The sequence below is a fragment of the Argopecten irradians genome, chromosome 8 (assembly GCF_041381155.1).
Source record: "Argopecten irradians isolate NY chromosome 8, Ai_NY, whole genome shotgun sequence".
In the NCBI taxonomy this organism is placed as follows: domain Eukaryota; kingdom Metazoa; phylum Mollusca; class Bivalvia; order Pectinida; family Pectinidae; genus Argopecten; species Argopecten irradians.
In genome coordinates this window covers 39,973,980-39,992,358 of record NC_091141.1, presented here as the reverse complement: position 1 = coordinate 39,992,358, position 18,379 = coordinate 39,973,980, and the positions used below count along the sequence as shown (strand labels likewise).

Below are 18,379 nucleotides of genomic sequence, written 5' to 3'. Positions count from 1 at the left end.
GGACGAAACTGTTTGAAAACGCTGTCAGAGTTATTTTTGTGAAGGTAGTCATCTTGCTCCAAGAACACAACAAAGCTTAATGTATGAGTAAACTGGGACGAATTGTCGTTAAGAATTGACGTCGCAGGGTGTAGAAGTATAGGAACGTGTCAGATCCTCTAATATTAAGTAATAAGAGTTTTAAATTTTAAGTTGCTAATTAAACAAGTAAGATTAGCATGTTATAAATCTCATATCCATGCATACAAACCATACTTAATTTAGAAGGCAAATAGGTAGTGGTTGCTCATGACATATATATTTCGAAGAATAATTAAATATCTTCAAGCGAATATGTCAATCGGCCGAGGCGGTCACACGGCTGAAAGTGAAAATAATGACGCATAATAAGGATAAAATGTTTTTATAATTGTCAACTAAATATGAACAAAACTATTTTTGTACGTAATAGGATGTTAACCATAATGAAACAAAATCAACTATTACAGATTCAACTACTGCACGTGTACCAATTTCAGCGATGTTCTAATTTTAGCGCATTTTCGATCACTTCATCAATGCAAGTCCAGCGTTAACATTTGACTGAAATGTCATTTGGTATGCATATATATTAGTAAGATGAATTGATTGCGCAAATTAAAGGCTGCGCTTATAACGAAATAGTCCTTCAGCGTGTTGATATTTGAGTGTGCTAATTGAGGTACACGAATTGTTTAATTCTACTTACATTTATTAGATTCATATAAATTCTGTATCACTAGAGCGAGCGGGAAAACGCGACGGGCGGACATTGATAATATAACTACATTTGTATGTGGAAATGAATGATAGGCGGGTCACAAAATGTTGTAAAACCCGAGGCCTTAAGAGGACTTACGATATTAAGTAACAACATTCTAATTACATAATTATATGATCATGACTTGCTTATATAACTTACAGTTTTGACAAGATGCACCTACGAAGCCTTCTGGGCATTCACAGATAAATGTATGTCCATCATTTGGGTAACAGCTGCCTCCATTTTGGCAAGGACTTGGTGCACAAGGGCTATCATAATCTGAATATAAAAAAAAAACAATATTCATTTAGATTTGGCGTGACAACAAATTTCACCTAGTACACGGTATTTATATATACCTTGATATCACCAGTTTAAAGTGATTGAACTGAACCAGTTTTAAAACATGTTATTGTAAAAATAAGAAAAAATGATCTGGCAAAAAATTATTATAACTTGTAAAAGCCCTCTCCTAACATAAAACTACCAATAGAGACAACTAAGATTCACATATGATCATGCGTGACAATTAGCCAATATATATGCATTCTCCGATAGGTTTATATCCTATTTTATTACATAATTTGTTTACACCAATCTATATATGAAGAAATATAATATTTTCAACTATTACACCGACCGTTCAATAAAAACCTTGTTATATTGCACGCTTCCATGGAAACGTTATATTGCACGGTTCGAGAGATGTTATATTGCACGGCTTTAGGAACACCTCGCTGTTGTTGTTTACTTTTGTAGAAAACTTCCGAGCAATTGCGAGTAACAGTGAGTTACGTTATTATGACGTCACAAAGGTTCACGCTCAATTTCGCGCTGGATTTATAGATCTCGAATCAAGCACGTCATGTAGACAATGTTTACTGTACCGAGTTAAAGGACGAACACGATGAATGTATTAAATCAAAAGGCTGCAAGCAGGTCTAATAATGTGAAAACAGACAATAAGACATCCAAACCGGAGTTACAACGTGACGTACGTGGGCTATACGTCAATCTTCAATAGGATATTAAGGTTTTTTTTTCCGTACGGTACGGTGTTGATGATTTTGTTAAGTGATTGTCGTATTCGTTTTTTATAAAAAAAAGATATTCAACTGAAAAACTGGTGATTATGTAATAAAACAAATATTCCATGGTTACTGTGCTCTAGTTCATAATATTTACCTCTCGGTGATGGTAATTAACAAATGTTATATTGCACTCGGCCTTTGGCCTCGTGCAATATAACATTTGTTCATTACCATCACCTCGGGTTAAATATTATGAACTAGAGCACAGTAACCCATGACATATTTGTATAATATCCGATCCCGCACTTAATTTATCGGAACAGATATATTATCCGTAGCGGGGTATATTGCAGTGACTTTATGTATCGCTCTTTTTGGGCTTAAGCTTATTTGTTTTGCGTGAACAAATCTAGGAACTAATTATGTTTTACTATAATGTTTCATAATTATGTGGCCAATTAGATGGTTACAAAGAAATATTTCATGTAGCATTTAGAATGATAAAACATACAGTAAAACGTATTTATAACAACACACCAACTAATGAATGCTTACAGCGTATAACTTCCATTCACAGTCAATGTTTCCTGTAAGATATGTCCAATATGTGTATAATAAACTATGCTTATAATGAAGTGATTTCGTTAATTGGTCCCGGAGGTTCGGTATAACCATGTTTTAGTGTATAGGATTAATGTAATATTACACGGGTCTGTCAAGTGGACAGGGATACCTAAACCTGAGTGAAAGAGTTTGGCGGCCAAAAACTTCCACGAGGGATGAGATATCCATGTCCAGCTGGCAGACCCATGTTTGATTACTTTTCTCCCATACTTTAATGAATTGTCTTTTCTCTAAAGAAACCGCGGGATAACCCTGTCAAGTATGGGAGATAATGTGTCATCTTTTGCCTACCAAATCGGAGTCCCAGAGCTGCCCCTTGTACGTCATGAATGATGGTTGGCGGGATTGCATATCCACCACATCCTCCCATGTGCATTTCGAAGAAAAGGTAAAACTCTGGTGGAAGATATCTAGACTTCGGAACAGCCGTAGCATGGGTAATCCAATCGTGCATTAGAGTTGTATCACAACATCCAGCGTAGTTGATCGGTACATTACGGTTATGGTTAAAGTAAAATGCCATGTAGCTGTTTGGGTTACTGTCACAGTTTGTAAACAGGTAGTCAACACCATTGGCTCTATAGCCTTGCTGGTTCCTATTCTGTGCTATACGCACTGGCAGGAAACCAAGATAAAGATACGGTCCCATTTGATTATGATTGTACGGCATGGCATAACCCACATTCGCGTTGTACTGGAGCGACAGAGGGAATTGCGCCTTGTATTTCGATATCTGTTCCATTCGGGTTTCCTTCTGCTCCCCATTTACATGGAGTTTTCGAACCATCACATGTTCTTTAGATGTATATAAATCGTCGATATCGATATGAACAGAAGTTGTATTGGCGATGTAGGTATAGCCGTAATCGGTGTAGAAATCACAGTACACCGTAAATGGTTCCTGTTTCCGGTTCATTATCTGATAGGTACCACTCGCGCTACTTGGATCATAAGCATAAATTTCCTTACATGATTCTGTAACATAAACATTATGCAAAAATTAATTTTCAATATTTGAAGTAAGTAATCATCTTGTGTTTACGTCAGCATTCATTGAATTTTTTGCTCTCCTTTTTCTTGTCTCTAAAATTTTGTATTTAACGTTATATAGAAAAACAATTTAAACAAGTTTTGCTAGATTACTAATTGAACAAGAACCACAAACAAAATAAACATTATATATCCTAATTAAAATCTGCATAAGAAGGCCCCAATGGGAACATTCAAATAAAATGTGACACGGATCTCTTCTGTATGTTCTTGGAAATAGCACTTCAACTACCAAAATAGATGATGGCTACATGTCAGCTACTTGCTGACTGATTGGTCCCACAATTGAATTCAATAAGCACAATTAGAGTATTGGAATTATGAGTATGAAATTGGAGGAACTGTAGATTTCTTCAGTCCATTCTGAGAACAAAAATGGTTAATGGACGGTCGGCCTAGAGGACCACGGACGAAAAGCGAGTTAAATATATAATGTACGGCTGGTCAGATTTATTTAAGGACGAGCTTCCTATTATATAATGCGTTTATGGCATACACAAAAGTCAAATTTGGTATTATACGTATAACATATTCTAAATATTAATTATACAAATACATAAATATCATATTTGCTATTTTTCAAAAAATGCCAACAGAAAAGTTTTATTTCTATAGATAATTATTATATACTCACGATAGAGACTTTGTACTGTTCCCAGAATGCAAACTGCCAATATGAGTAAAGTATGCATTGTGCTGGTCTAAAAGACAATACGATATTTGATGTATTGAAATAGTATTTTTTTTAATACCTTCATATTTCGAATATTATTGTTAATTAACAGTACGAAAACTGATGGCGTTATTAGGGTTTATAAATGACACTGGTATATCACCAGGATGTTTTAATGACTCGTACGATATGTATACACTGCCTCCTTCATTTGTCTGATGAAGGTCACAGGGTGCGCATCGTACTAGTCATTCAAATGTCACACATGCAACATTCACTGTTTGTGTAACAAATCCCAATTTCCATCATGAAAGAAAATGTTTAATTATACGATAATATCGTTTCATAGGGAATTACCGTATATCTCTGATATATAAGCATTATGATACGGCAACTTAGATGTATATATATACAAATCATAAAATATTGAATAGTCCTATGCCATGCAACCCTAAACACATCTTTACCTACTAGACCTATTCATAAATGTTATTCTTTGTAATTTTGTAACTTCAGAAACTACTATAAACACTATCTAATGGAAGACATATTTTTTTAGAAATATTTTGTATCCAGGGAAGTAAAATGTAAGGCTTATTTAACATTATTATTCCGTATAATGTATCTCGACATTTTACTTACCATTGTTTATGTAGCAACCTCTAAACCCACTAGACACACTATTCACTGTAAGCACAGGGAATAATCCAAGCTTATCTCTCAATTGATAAGCACCCTTCCGCTTCTCGGCATTGTGTGTAGATCTTTCGTATTGATTGACACTACTTTCGGGTCACTCTAGACGTGGCCACGACTTACGTCTTCCCACGTGATCCACCGCCGACAGAGCTTAAACAGCATATACCCTTTTATTGTTTTACTAAGGTATAAAGCTTTATGTCTAATTGACACCGAAATACAAATAAAATATCTAATTTTGCTTTTGGTGTCTTCAGAATTAATATATCTTTCCATATAGAACATAGTGTCATGGCTGTTTTTTTTAAAAAATTATTTCAAATACATGTACTTTCATTCTCAAATAAAATATGGTTTGGTTTATCAAATTAGCGTTCTATTAACAGCCAGGTCATACGAAAACAAAACTCAGCTTGAATTGATGTAAATCAATGGAAATTCAATATGGATTTCGCCAAGGTGGAATTTGTTTCCCTCTGCTTGAAGACAACTAAGATGTCGAAAATTTGCAAAACTATATAATATATTTTCATTATATACGGTGTAATTTTAGCAATGATTCTATAATCCGCTAATTGATTTGGTGTCTGTCCTTTGGTATACCATGAATGAAACCTATATGCTTTCCTCACCTGGGTATAATACCATATCTATTTTTCTGACTAATTTATTGAGACAATATTCCCTTTTACTGCTTCAAACAGGATAGTGACCCATAATTTTGTTTGTTTGTTTGTTTGATTTATTAACGTCCTATTAACAGCTATGGTCATGTAAGGACGGCCTCCCATGTATGCGGTGTGTTGCGTGTATGTTGTGCGAGGTGAGTGTACTGGGAGACTGCGGTATGTTCGTGTTGTGTCTTCTTGTATAGTGGAACTGTTGCCCTTTTTATAGTGCTATATCACTGAAGCATGCCGCCGAAAACACCAAGCAAGAGGCTTCTGTGAGGCAGCACTATAAACTTGCAGGATTCCACTATTTTGAATGAGAGTGTGAGTGAGAGTGAGAGTGAGAGATGGTTTGGTTTATTAAATTTACTTCATATACGCAGCCAGGGTCATGTAAATACGGAATTCAATGTATGCAGTGTATTTGAATGTATTGAGTGCGTGTGTTGGGAGAGTGCGGTATATTCGTGTTGTGTCTTCTTGTCCAGTGGAACTCTGGCCCTTTTTATAGTGCTATATCACTGAAGCATGCCGTTTCGTATATAAAACCATGATTGTAACTGTGTACAGTGTCACTCCATATTCATTAAACGTACTGAACCTTCAATTCTGCGTTTTGAGTTTTTACAGCACACCACACCAAAACTTCGACTTACAAGAGAAACTTACGGCGGCGTATTAAGGCCAATATATAATTTTGATTTATCTTGTACGTACAAGTTATTATCTTATATTTACATTTTGTGTTGCATTTGTCTATATGTCCTTAGTAAACTAAATTGTAGTTTACAAGACTATTTATTACAATTTACAGTGATGAGATCATCGTTGGAATACATCTGACCAGCTGGTCAATGTAAACAAATATGGCCGCCAGTGATCACCAGTAAAAGGAGGTGTAGCAAATGAGATTTTTGAAAATTTAATTTTCAATGAAAATTAATACAAAAATAAATTTATAAATAAATAATACATATATTATTAATATTATTTGTACAAAATGGATATTTGGCACCATTCCAGACACGAAAATACCATTTTCCTTTCAAAGAATATCGTCTGCTACTGAATTAGACGCTGTAAAAATAGTGTCACGGAAATGGAGAGCTCCGAACCAGAGGACTCCATGTCAATTCCATCTCCAGACAGGGGCGAATGCCATTTAGAAATGTCGGAGGATTTGTCACTTCTAAGTTCTGGAAGTGGTAAAGCAACTAGTATTCGTTCACGTCTTTTTAAGATGTTGAATATTTGGCAGCATCAAATGTACTGTCTGAAATGGAATCCAACAAGATGGAATTAGATTTTAATGGCTCAGCTTTGGAAGAGTTGCAGCCACAAGGAACACCCTGTTTAACGATATCCGCGACTGGATCCAGATTTTATAAGGCATCGGAGGAGAAAATGAAAAACCTGTTCGATGAACGGCAGTCAAAAACAAGAGCTGTTGGAGAACAGCAAAGCTCGCCTATTCAGAAGAAGTTGAAGCTTAAACAATTGACGAAACAGAAACTTGCTCGAAAACTTTAACGTGAAATGGGACGCCAACGCTGACGCCGGGGTGACAATATTAGCTCCCCCTATTTTACGAATAGGCGAGCTAAAAATCAAAGAACAACACTGCCTGGGGCATCAAAATCGTTAAAGGTATAGTAGTCAATATAAATGTACTAATGTTGGCTCTTGTTTGTTGTTAATAATACACAGTGTAACCGAGAGTTTTGTTTGTTTGTTTGTTTGATTTATTAACGTCCTATTAACAGCTATGGTCATGTAAGGACGGCCTCCAATGTATGCGGTGTTTGCGTGTATGTTGTGCGAGGTGAGTGTAACTCGGCTGAAACAGACAGAAAATTCACTTAATTTTACGAACAATCACATCATTCCAGCTTTACACATTATAATTAAGGACTAGAAGTAGAAGTAAATTCGAGATACCGAATAACTGAAAACTAAATCAAAATTAAAAGAGAAAAATAAACAAAACGAAAAAGGAATAAACAAATAGCAAATATGTGAAAAGATAAAAACAAGGAAAATAGACATAGGGAATGTGTGAAAGGAGACAGCGGTTTAACGTATGTGTGAAAGAAGGGAAATACCTCGATCCATTGTTTTGATTTTTAGACTGGAATATTTAGGTCAGCGGACGACCAATGGACCTAGTCAACGTTACCCTAGGTGATCTGACAGATTCCCTCAGACAATGTTATGCTGAAGCGCGGCCAAAGAAAACGGAGATGTCTGTAGATGAGAATGAGATGTACCACAAAAACACTCCGATAAACATTCGGGGGGCAATCAAAAGAAGTATGACAGACACTCACCGCGACATAAATATAATCAGGGATAAATAGTTTAAAAAGCTAACGAAGTGTTAGAGGGTCTTCTGAAACTACGTGCCAGATCTGGCACTTTAAAACCAACAAAGCACGAAGCAATCATTGATAAAATGCGCATGAAAAGAAGAAAATCCACTTACCTCTCAAATTGTTCCACAAATCAATAATACTCCACCAGAATGTCTGGTTCAATTGAGTTTCCACTTCGTCACGCGCGGAATGGAGTTCAACCATCAGCTTTCAACCAATTCGTTCACATTTCACAAAAAAATAAAACACTTGATAGTGAATACGTCACAATCAACCATTCTACACAACAGAAGAATTACCAAGGGGGGGGGGGGAGGGGGGGGAGTTACATTCTAATGAAGCACCGCAGGATATGAGAATGTATTGTACTGGTACAGCTAGATATCCTGTAAAAATGTTGAAATGGTTAATTTCAAAATCAGACACTGGTGTTGACAAAATTACACACCTCATGATCACTGCCTCCGGGCAACTGACATCCAGTTTATAAACGATCAAGGGCACGAAACACGACACATTATGCTTATGTCTTACACCGAAAATGTATGAGTTTCGTCAGCCACGAGTTTAGCTCCACCCACCATTCCATCTGAGATACCCTAATTGTAGTACTTTTTGTGTTACGGATCATCGACAACTAAGGTCATTTAGGGTCAAACTACAAGACAGCCATTAATATCAGGATATAAACAAAGACTGTATCTAAAGGATCTGGATAAGAAAAAGGCATGTAAAAACTAAAACACAAATCGTACATGTTTATTTAAAAAAAAGAAGAAATGCATGGAATAAAATAGTTTCGGCTAAAACACATGAAAAAACTCATGCACAATGTTGATGAAACGATGAGTGTTGAGTTGATATGATGATAAGTTGAGAAAAACGTTCATATTTTGTTCAAAATGCCGATCTCTTTGATTTTTGTTTGTTTGTTTGTTTGTTTAATTAACGTCCTATTAACAGCTATGGTCATGTAAGGACAGCCTCCCATGCATGCTGTGCGCTGCGTGTATGTTGTGCGAGGTGCGTGTTTTGGGAGACTGCGGTATATTCGTGTAGTGTCTTCTTGTATAGTGGAACTTTTGCCCTTTTTATAGTGCTATATCACTGAAGCATGCCGCCGAAGACACCAAGCAACACACCCCACCCGGTCACATTATATTGACAACGGGCGAACCAGTCGTCCCACTCCCTGTATGCTGAGCGCTAAGCAGGAGCAGAAACTACCACTTTTATAGACTTTGGTGTGTCTCGGCCAGGGGACAGAACCTAGAGCCTTCCTCACAGGGGCGAACGCTCAACTCAAGGCCAAAAGTGAGGCGGTGCCAAGGGAGGCATTAGGAAGGATAAAGTCAGTTAGGAAGAAGAGAAAAGATAAGATCCTAAACTTAGTCGCCTTTTACGATCATGCAATAGGGGCAGCAGGTACAATTCTTACGCCCTACCTGCAGGGTCACCGATCTCTTGGAGACAATTTAAAAATACGATTATGTCTCACGACATGGTACAAAGTGTACATGTCTGAGACATCGTAATACTCACCTCGTATGTGTTTTTAATCAATACAATGCAATAAATACAATGCAATAAAACATGCTCCACTGTGAGAGGATAATCACGTGCATGGTATGTAGGAGGATTCTCCCCTCTCAATAGATAGGAATGTGTAAAATACGTGTGTTCAATTCGGAACCGAGAGAGAACAACTGTGGTCTCTCCGACTGGACAGTTTAGGATTAAGTGTAGGTTGTTTTTTTAAACAGTTTAATGTTTGTTTCGGTAGACCACCTTTGTTGCCAATGTTGTTTGATGGCTGATTGAATTGAAGGTATGAAATCGGTGTATAGTAGCTTAAATCGTTTTACTAGATATAGAGCAGTATTAGCTACTTTATTGGCCTTTTCATTTCCCTTTATACCCACATGGCTGGGAATCCAGAAATAAGTAATTCGAATTTTAAAAGATGATTGAAATGTTCGGATCAAAAGATTTTGTGTTTCTAGGGTTTCTTGATTTTAAAGCCTGAAGAACCGAAATAGAGTCGGAACAGATGATTGCCTTTTCAATGCGGTGTTCTTCGATATGGTCAAGAGCCAGACCGATAGCAATTGCTTCTGTTGGGAAAATGGACCCAACATTTGGAAGTCAGGCAGAGGAAAAGTGATAAGATGTACAGCATGCTGCTGCAACTATATGACTAGTAGCGATTTTAAGGAAATGTTGACGGACGCCGCGCCATGGCATCAGCTCACCGGGAGCTCAGGAGAGGTGGGGTAAAAATGGTAACAGACTATACCTTTTGTTAAACAATGACATAAAAGCCAAACTAAGTTTTACACAATGCTCTTAAAAGGAGAACTATCCAAAAACAAAAATTATTCGGACCCCATTAAGAAGAAAACAATCTAAACAAGTTAAATAGACTATCCGGCTGGAAAAATGTTCTGAAATACCAGTCGGACAATTGTTGCATTGTGTCGTCGGTCACATGGTTTAGTAATATAGCACGATAAAAAGGGCAAAAGATCCACAATACACAACCCTAATACTGCAGTCTCCCAAAACAAGCACCACACGTCATATACGTTACACATCGCATACATGGGAGGCCGTCCTTATATGATACTGGCTGCTATTAAGACGTTCATTTAATCACACTAACAAAGAATTAGGAAATTAGAGTCCTGTGCTTTGTGAAACTTGTGTGTTTGTTTGTTTGTTTGTTTGATTAGTTAATGTCCGATTAACAGCTATGGTCATTAAGGACGGCCTCCAATGTATGTGGTGTGTTGCGTGTATGTTGTGCGAGGTGCATGTTTTGGGAGACTGCGGTATCTATATTCGTGTAGTGTCTTCATGTATGGTGGAATTGTTGCCCTTTTTATAGTGCTATATCACTGAAGCATGCCGCCGGAGACACCAAGCAGCACACCACACCCGGTCACATTATATTGACAACGGGTGAACCAGTCGTCTCACTCCCTGTATGCTGAGCGCTAAGCAAAAGCAGAAACTACCACTATCCATCCAATTCCTGGGCTACCTTTGATAACGAAGCTTTTGTTATGTTCCCTCATGCATTCCAACATGAGATCTGAAATTGATGTCAATAATACAGTACTAAACCCTAAATTAAATTATTCTCAAAAACTTGAAAAAATACCAATTAATCTACATGTATTTTTAATTATTCTGATAAAAGTGGAATAAATGAGTTAAAATCAACACAAATTGACTGATTATTTTTATACATATTACCAGTAAAAATAAGAAATAATTTTTATTTAATTCTAATGTAGTTTTTTCATGTGCAAACTATTTTAATACCTTCAATATACAGAAAGTCTTTAGGTGTAAGGTTTGTTTGTTTGTTTGATTATTTGAACGTCCTATTAACAGCCAGGGTCCTGTAAGGAGGGCCTCCCATGTATGCAGTGTGTAGTGTGTGTGAAGTGCGAGGTGCATGTTTCGGGATACTGCGGTATGTTCGTGTAGTGTCTTCTTGTATAGTGGAACTGTTGCCCTTTTTATAGTGCTATATTACTGAAGCATGCTGCCGAAGACACCAAGCAACACACCTCATGTGGTCACATTATACTGACAACGGGCGAACCAGTCGTCCCACTTCCTGTGACATGACAGTGATGCTTGTTATGGTCCATAACTGCCAACGGATTACGGCAGACATAACAGTGTCGTAAGAGAATTACAATCTCTTAGGACAATTACGAGGTAGCAGGTGTGAGTTGAAATTCTCCACTCTCCGTGTTTGTCTGTTGGTGGCAAAATATTTCAGGCTACCCAGCCATGTTCTATAAGATATTTCTATTTTGTCAAACGGAAAACTACAAAAAAAAATAATCAGAAGCTAATAAATAAATGCTTACCTCATATATGAGTATTGTACAATATCTAAGTTATCTTTGTATAATTTTGTTACTATTTCCATACTTGATAATTCCATAGGCTTCTGAATCGACTGTCAACGTCAATCATTTCTTGCAACAGGAAGAACAGGAAGAGGACCATGTGGGCATTCATACATTATTGACGTATGTACATTAGTAATATGTCTCAGTATTAATAACCACATAGTCCTCATTCTTTCCTTGAGTCCTCATTCTTTCCTTGCTTCCTCTACATTTTGCAAAACACCACCAGAAATGGTTGACAATTGACTTGATCCAGGGAAGGACATCCCTGCCACTGACTTTTCTGCCAGCCTCTCCAAAAACCTGCAGGATTTTCTTTGATTTGTGCCATACATCAAGACTGTGCTTGATAATGTGGTAGATGTGGATCGTGTTCAAAATAAACAACTCCTCAGATGCGTTCTACTGCCTTTATTACCCACATATCTTACAGAGATCTGTCATAAGCAACAAAACCTGTTTGCCCTATGAGGAATGATCTGGGTTCTGTCCCCAGGCCGAGACACACCAAAGTCTATAAAAGTGGTAGTTTCTGCTCCTGCTTAGCGCTCAGCATACAGGGAGTGGGACGAGTGGTTCGCCCGTTGTCAGTATAATGTGACCGAGTGGGGTGTGTTGCTTGGTGTCTTCGGCGGCATGCTTCAGTGATATAGCACTATAAAAAGGGCAACAGTTCCACTATGACTATACAAGAAGACACAACATACCGCAGTCTCCCAAAACACGCACCTCGCACAACATGCACGCAACACACCGCATACATGGGAGGCCGTCCTTACATGACCATAGCTGTTCATAGGACGTTAATTAATCAAACAAACAAACATATACAGACGAATATAAGTAAAACCATACATATAGCACTTTCATACAATATTTATTCACACACATGATAAGGGAGACAGCTCTTACAAACTTAACTTTCTCCCGGCCAGATTCACATGTGCATATAACTTTTAACATTCGAGATTTTAATCATTACAATTACCACATTCATTTGAATCCATTATCTGGATTCAAAATATTTTACAAATTACAACAATACAAAGACATAAAATAGAACATGGCATACCTGCGTGTGGCACAGAACCGTATAACAGATCTAGATATTGTAGGTACTGCAAATTATAATAAATAGACTTATAGATACAATATCATTACTCAATCAATACATATTATCAGATGAGAATATTACATAGGCTTGAAAAATACAATAAAGTTGTATGATTTTGAAGTTATTCAAAATCTTGCTCAAATATAATTATTAAAATACATACATTACGAATAATTACATTACTAGTCTAGTTTCAATATAAATTGAATGAAACTAATAAATAAAATCTCGAATATAACATACATGGTACATAAAATCAATAAGACACTTATTGTCATAAAAGTCGTCCGTCCTCTATGAGTCCACAAAGGGTACTGACGAGATAACTAGGGACAATGAAACACGCGCCAAAACTGACCACCCGGAACGGACGAATGAAATCCAATAAAACCACTTGCATAATTATAACCAATACGAATCACACCATAACGAGCAACGCAACGCATACACCTGTACACTTCGATCACAACATGGGATGCGAGCACGACAAAAAACACGGGACGGTCGGCGCGAATGACGGCATGAATATTAAAAACAAAATACAATTTATAATTTATAAATTTCATCCCTGCTACAATATCACAATATTTGTTTTTTTCTGTGTAAATCAAATGAAATAGTTTTAAAAATTATTAGAACAATACATTATTTTTTGTATTTTTCAACTGGTGTATTATTGTATAATCAACAAGTAAACAATATGTGCAGTAACTCTTCCACCAAATCAATAGCATTGGCAATAACTCCCATAACAAATCAATCTGATTAAAATATAGATCCATATAACCACTCCGTTAAATAGAGGATCTGAAAAAATCCCATAGGGGGTCACGTCCAGATGACCTTTACACCACGTGGAATTCATACCAAATCCATTTTCTACACCTTGCTACTTCAATTGAAAACGATATTTCTTACAATTAGCTTTGTTGTGCTCTTCGGGCGAGACAACTACGTAAACCAAAATTATTCTAACAATATTTTTCAAACTAGTTCGTCCCCTTAAATTCACTGTCAAAATTTTTTCAAGTAGCAATTTGATTGGCCATTTACAAAGGTCACCAGGACATGACCCCTAATGAGATTTTCTCAGATCCTCTTATCAAACGTAATGATAATGATCAGTATTTTAATCAGATTGATAACAAATACAATACCAAGGGAAATACCACATCTGTCATACGAAGGAAGTCCAGGTTATAACGAAGAAGATATGCTAATACATAATTATGTACATGTACAACTTACCAAAAAGAGAAATGACAGTTCCGACCAACCTCCCTTGAATCTTCTATTTCCATATGAATAACATCAACTCTCAAATACTCCATAAATACTGCAGTTGCTTTGTTTGCAGAAAAGTCTGTAAAACATTCAAATTTTATCTCTAAACAACAACACAAACTGGAAGACTGTTTTGTTATTTTATTTGCTGATAGATAGTATACTGAAATCTGGCATGTTAAAATAGTAGGTATATGTATACGTTAAATAAAACACCAAAACTAGATATGTCGTTCAGATAGGCAACTTATATCCCCCGTCCAACCCTCAGCCCTTTCCCTTTTTAAATAAAGGGGCATGACTCTAAGAACAAAGGAAAGCGTATCTTGTTATTATGCTATATTATGCTATACTCTATAAGGCGATGATTGGAGTAGAGTGTTTTAATCATTACAGTATTGATACCTGGTGTATTGTATCTAACATAGACGCCAACACATATTCTTCTCATGTCCTTGTATTTGTGTAATATTCCATTCATTTTTCTTTGGTTTGGTAGAATTGATCAATGCCTTGGCGATATAGTCTGATATCTGAAAACAAACTAAAAAGAAACAAACTTTTAAAAACAATAAAAACAAGAAGAGGCTTTGACGGTCACCTGAGTTCTGATACAGAAAGACCAATGCAAACATGGTTCAAATATGTAAAAAGTATTTACGAATTAGAATAAATTTTAAAGTTGAACCTTCGTAATAGAATTTTTATTTTTTGTTTTTCATTTTGATAGTTAGTGTATTATGTTACCAAACCTTATGCTTTAAATTCCAATTTGCTTTGCTAACGTTAAACAACAAAACCAAACTAGAAGTTAGTCAGTGTCAGCGATTTTATAAATTTCACTTAAATTTTATTTCTATGAAGATTATTTGGTTCCATCAAACCATTGAATTCAGAAGAAGATTTTTGAAATTTTAGCCTTTTTGATCCATTTTGGCACTGTCCCTCTGGTCCCAGGGGGTCAGTCAGGACCAATATGGATATGATGTTAAAATGCTATTCCAGGCTAATGATTCTAACCCAGTTTGACTCATTTCCTATTAACACTAAGCAAACAATATTCATTAACGTGTTTTTCCTATATAAACTATAGTAAATTTGACTCCCTCCCAAGGGAAAAATCTGAGATCCAAGGGCCATGAAATTCACATATTTTCTTAAGGGCCTAACGATCTTTCAATCTATGAAAAGTATTTGGTTCCATCGAATCTGTGAATTCAGTAGAAAGATTTTTTGATAAGTTAGCCAATTTGACACCTTTAGGCCCCGCCCCTCTGACCCCTGGGGGTCGGCCAGAACCAATATGGAAATGATGTTAAAATGTTTTCTCAGGCTAATAATTGTAACCCAGTTTGACAAATTCCCTTTAAAAACAAAGCAAATAATGTTCATGAATTGATTTTTAGGTCACCTGACCATAGGTAGCCTTTTGTCCGTTGTGCGTTAACTTTTTGTTGTGAACACGATAACTTGAGTAAATGTGAACCGAGATTGATGAAACTTTGTATGTAACTTAATATTAACAAGATCTCGGACGTGTTCGAGTTTCAGGGTTGCTGGGTCAAGTTCAAGGTCACTGCTTTTATTTTTTAGAAAATCCATATCAGCACTCTAGCGGCTTCATTCCTTGAGTGATTTTGATCACACTTCACACATAGACAAAGGATCATAATATCTCGGACAAGTTTGAGTGTGAAGATTGCTAGACTAAGGTCAAGGTCACTGTTACTATTTTTAGATAATTTCTTTGTCAGCACTCTAGCGGCTTCATTCCTTGAGTGATTTTGATCAAACTGCACACAAATACAAAGGACTGAAAAAGATAGTTTCAAGGTTTCAGGGTCAAGGTCACCGATAATATTTTTAGAAAATCCTTTCCAGTGCTCTAGCGGCTTCATTCCTTGAGTGATTTTGATCAAACTTCACACAAATTTAAAGGACCATAATATTCTCGACAAGATACAGTTTCAGGATTGTCAGGTCAAGGTCAAGGTCACTTACTATTTTAAGGTCACCTGACTATACGTCATAGTGACCTACTGCAATAGCCTATTGTCCATCGTGCGTTAACTTTCCTTTGTGAACATGACTTGAATAAATGTTAATCGAGACTGATGAATCTTTGTATGTAGCCTTATATCAACAAGATTTCGTACGAGTTCAAAAATGGGAATTATTCGACAGTAATGTACAAGTTATTGCCCTTTGTTCTAATCTTATCATTGTGCTTGTGAACAAGATAACTTTGGTAAACGTGAACTGATTTTAATGAAACTCTGTATGTAGCCTTATATCAACAAGATCTAGGATGAGTTTGAAAAAGGGATTTTTTCGACGGTAACTATATTATAGAGTTCATGTTCTTTGTAATAATGCTATTATTGGACCATGTGTTCTAAAGATATTGTGGTGCTTTATCAGAATTGTGAATTTTATAACCCTTGGCCTCTTCGAAACTACGTTGAACTTAAATTGTTCTTCGCAACTCTTTTTGGTATTTGTGATTGTCTGCGCCAATAATGTCCTGACGAATTTGCGCACGTTGAGCATTAGAAATATTAACTTGTAGCACAGGAATTTTAGACTCCAACTCCGTAAGTTTTTGCGTCATCAACATATCCAAACGTGAAAACATATCCGCTTGTGCTGAAGCCACAGCAGTCTCTATGTGATTTTGTAAATTTGGGTCAATGACTGATTGTAGAGGAGCGATAAATTAAAATAAAAAAAATCAGTGTCCGACCTGCTAGGAAGAGAGCTAGAAAATGACCCTACCCACGCAGGTACCGATATTGTACACGTGGCCCCGCTAACACGGAGCGCACGCCTACATGTAGCACGATAGTCATACGATGTTGGTTAAGACAAATAATTCCCGCTATACTGTCGAAACGCGGGCATATTTGATTCAATACGATAACGGTGACTCAGCGGACGGAGAATGCTTCTTTGACTAAGTCGGTAGAACCGCGGTTTTTCACGCTAAAGTCCCGGGTTCGATTCCTAGTAGGGACTCTAGACAAGAATGTGTATTTTCTTTGCTCTTCTAAAGTAGTATATATATGACTATAATTTACATCTTCGGTGTAGTTGAACTGAACTAAGTTGATCACACGTGTATATGCATCATACATTGTAGCTAACTAGTCTTTTAATATGTTGTGTCGACTGTACAGTTTGATAAAGGTTAGATTATAAATATGCTTATCAGGAAAAAGTCATCGAGCTGGTTAGGGATATATGCCTGTCACCAAATATCAATGTCATTGTTTACTAGTTGTCTACTAATTTGTAATTCGCTACCAAATGCACGATATCCATAGCCCAATGGGACGTAAATGAATTCACCAACCAACAACTAGGCTAACCCACCAACCAAATATATATTTTTACTTTTCTAGATAGAGACTGGTGTTGTCTAGGTACGATTCGATTATTTTATCGATAATGGGAGGCCCTGACAGAAAAAATGGAGATTTTTTAACCCTTGTGTAATTCGAGAAGATATGGGACGGACGGAACCATGTATATAATATAGTTCTAAATAATAGTGCTATAGATCATTTGTATTAATTATGACGCTGCATCCGTCTTTCACCAGGACCGGACATAAACAGGTTGTGTATCATCAGCAGAATAAAACAAATGTGGTCAGAATGACTACCCTGTGTATCAGTCGGGGAGTATAATACACAAGCTTTTAAATCATTCTTCATTTTTCCCTTTTGCTGTTTCAACAAAATTACCAGGAATACTTATGATGCGTAACATCCTCAAACAACTAAGATATTTGTTTATGATAAAGAGAAGGTTCATATAGAAATATTATCGAAATCTGCAACGAAAGACGTATTATCTAAATCTGCAACTATAGACATGTTATGTAAATCTACATCTATAGACATATTATCTCAATCTGCAACTATAGAAATTTTATCTCAATCTGCAACTATAGAAATTTTATCTAAATCTGTAACTATAGACATATTATATAAAACTACATTATATTAGCCAAACCTACGACTATACACATATTATGTGGTACAACTCTATAAAAAGAGAAATGAAATTGAATAATCTACCTCTTAATTCGATTGTTTTACTGAGGTATATGTGTGCATACAAATTTATGCATGAAAGTGTATGAA

General features: G+C 36.4%; 1 protein-coding gene and 1 pseudogene across 1 annotated transcript; both read right to left on the bottom strand.

The window, feature by feature from the left end:
- Positions 1-279: 279 nt before the first annotated feature.
- Positions 280-5,026, bottom strand: LOC138330347 (uncharacterized). The gene is made up of 5 exons (XM_069277913.1): positions 4,802-5,026; positions 4,121-4,187; positions 2,728-3,411; positions 941-1,060; positions 280-361 (listed from the first exon to the last, which is right to left on the bottom strand). Exons 1-5 carry the CDS (start codon positions 4,802-4,804, stop codon positions 354-356), a joined length of 882 nt encoding a protein of 293 aa, XP_069134014.1. The 5' UTR covers positions 4,805-5,026; the 3' UTR covers positions 280-353.
- Positions 5,027-10,865: 5,839 nt separating this feature from the next.
- LOC138329905 (uncharacterized) lies at positions 10,866-14,857 on the bottom strand (annotated as a pseudogene).
- Between the last annotated feature and the right edge of the window lie 3,522 nt (positions 14,858-18,379).

What these genes read in the sequence shown, in the direction of transcription:
- LOC138330347 (XM_069277913.1), bottom strand. An exon ending in AACAGTACAAAGTCTCTATC is followed by an intron (nt 3,412 to 4,120) that starts GTGAGTATATAA and finishes TTTATGTTACAG; the next exon opens with AATCATGTAAGGAAATTTAT. An exon ending in AGCTCTGGGACTCCGATTTG is followed by an intron (nt 1,061 to 2,727) that starts GTAGGCAAAAGA and finishes TTTTATATTCAG; the next exon opens with ATTATGATAGCCCTTGTGCA.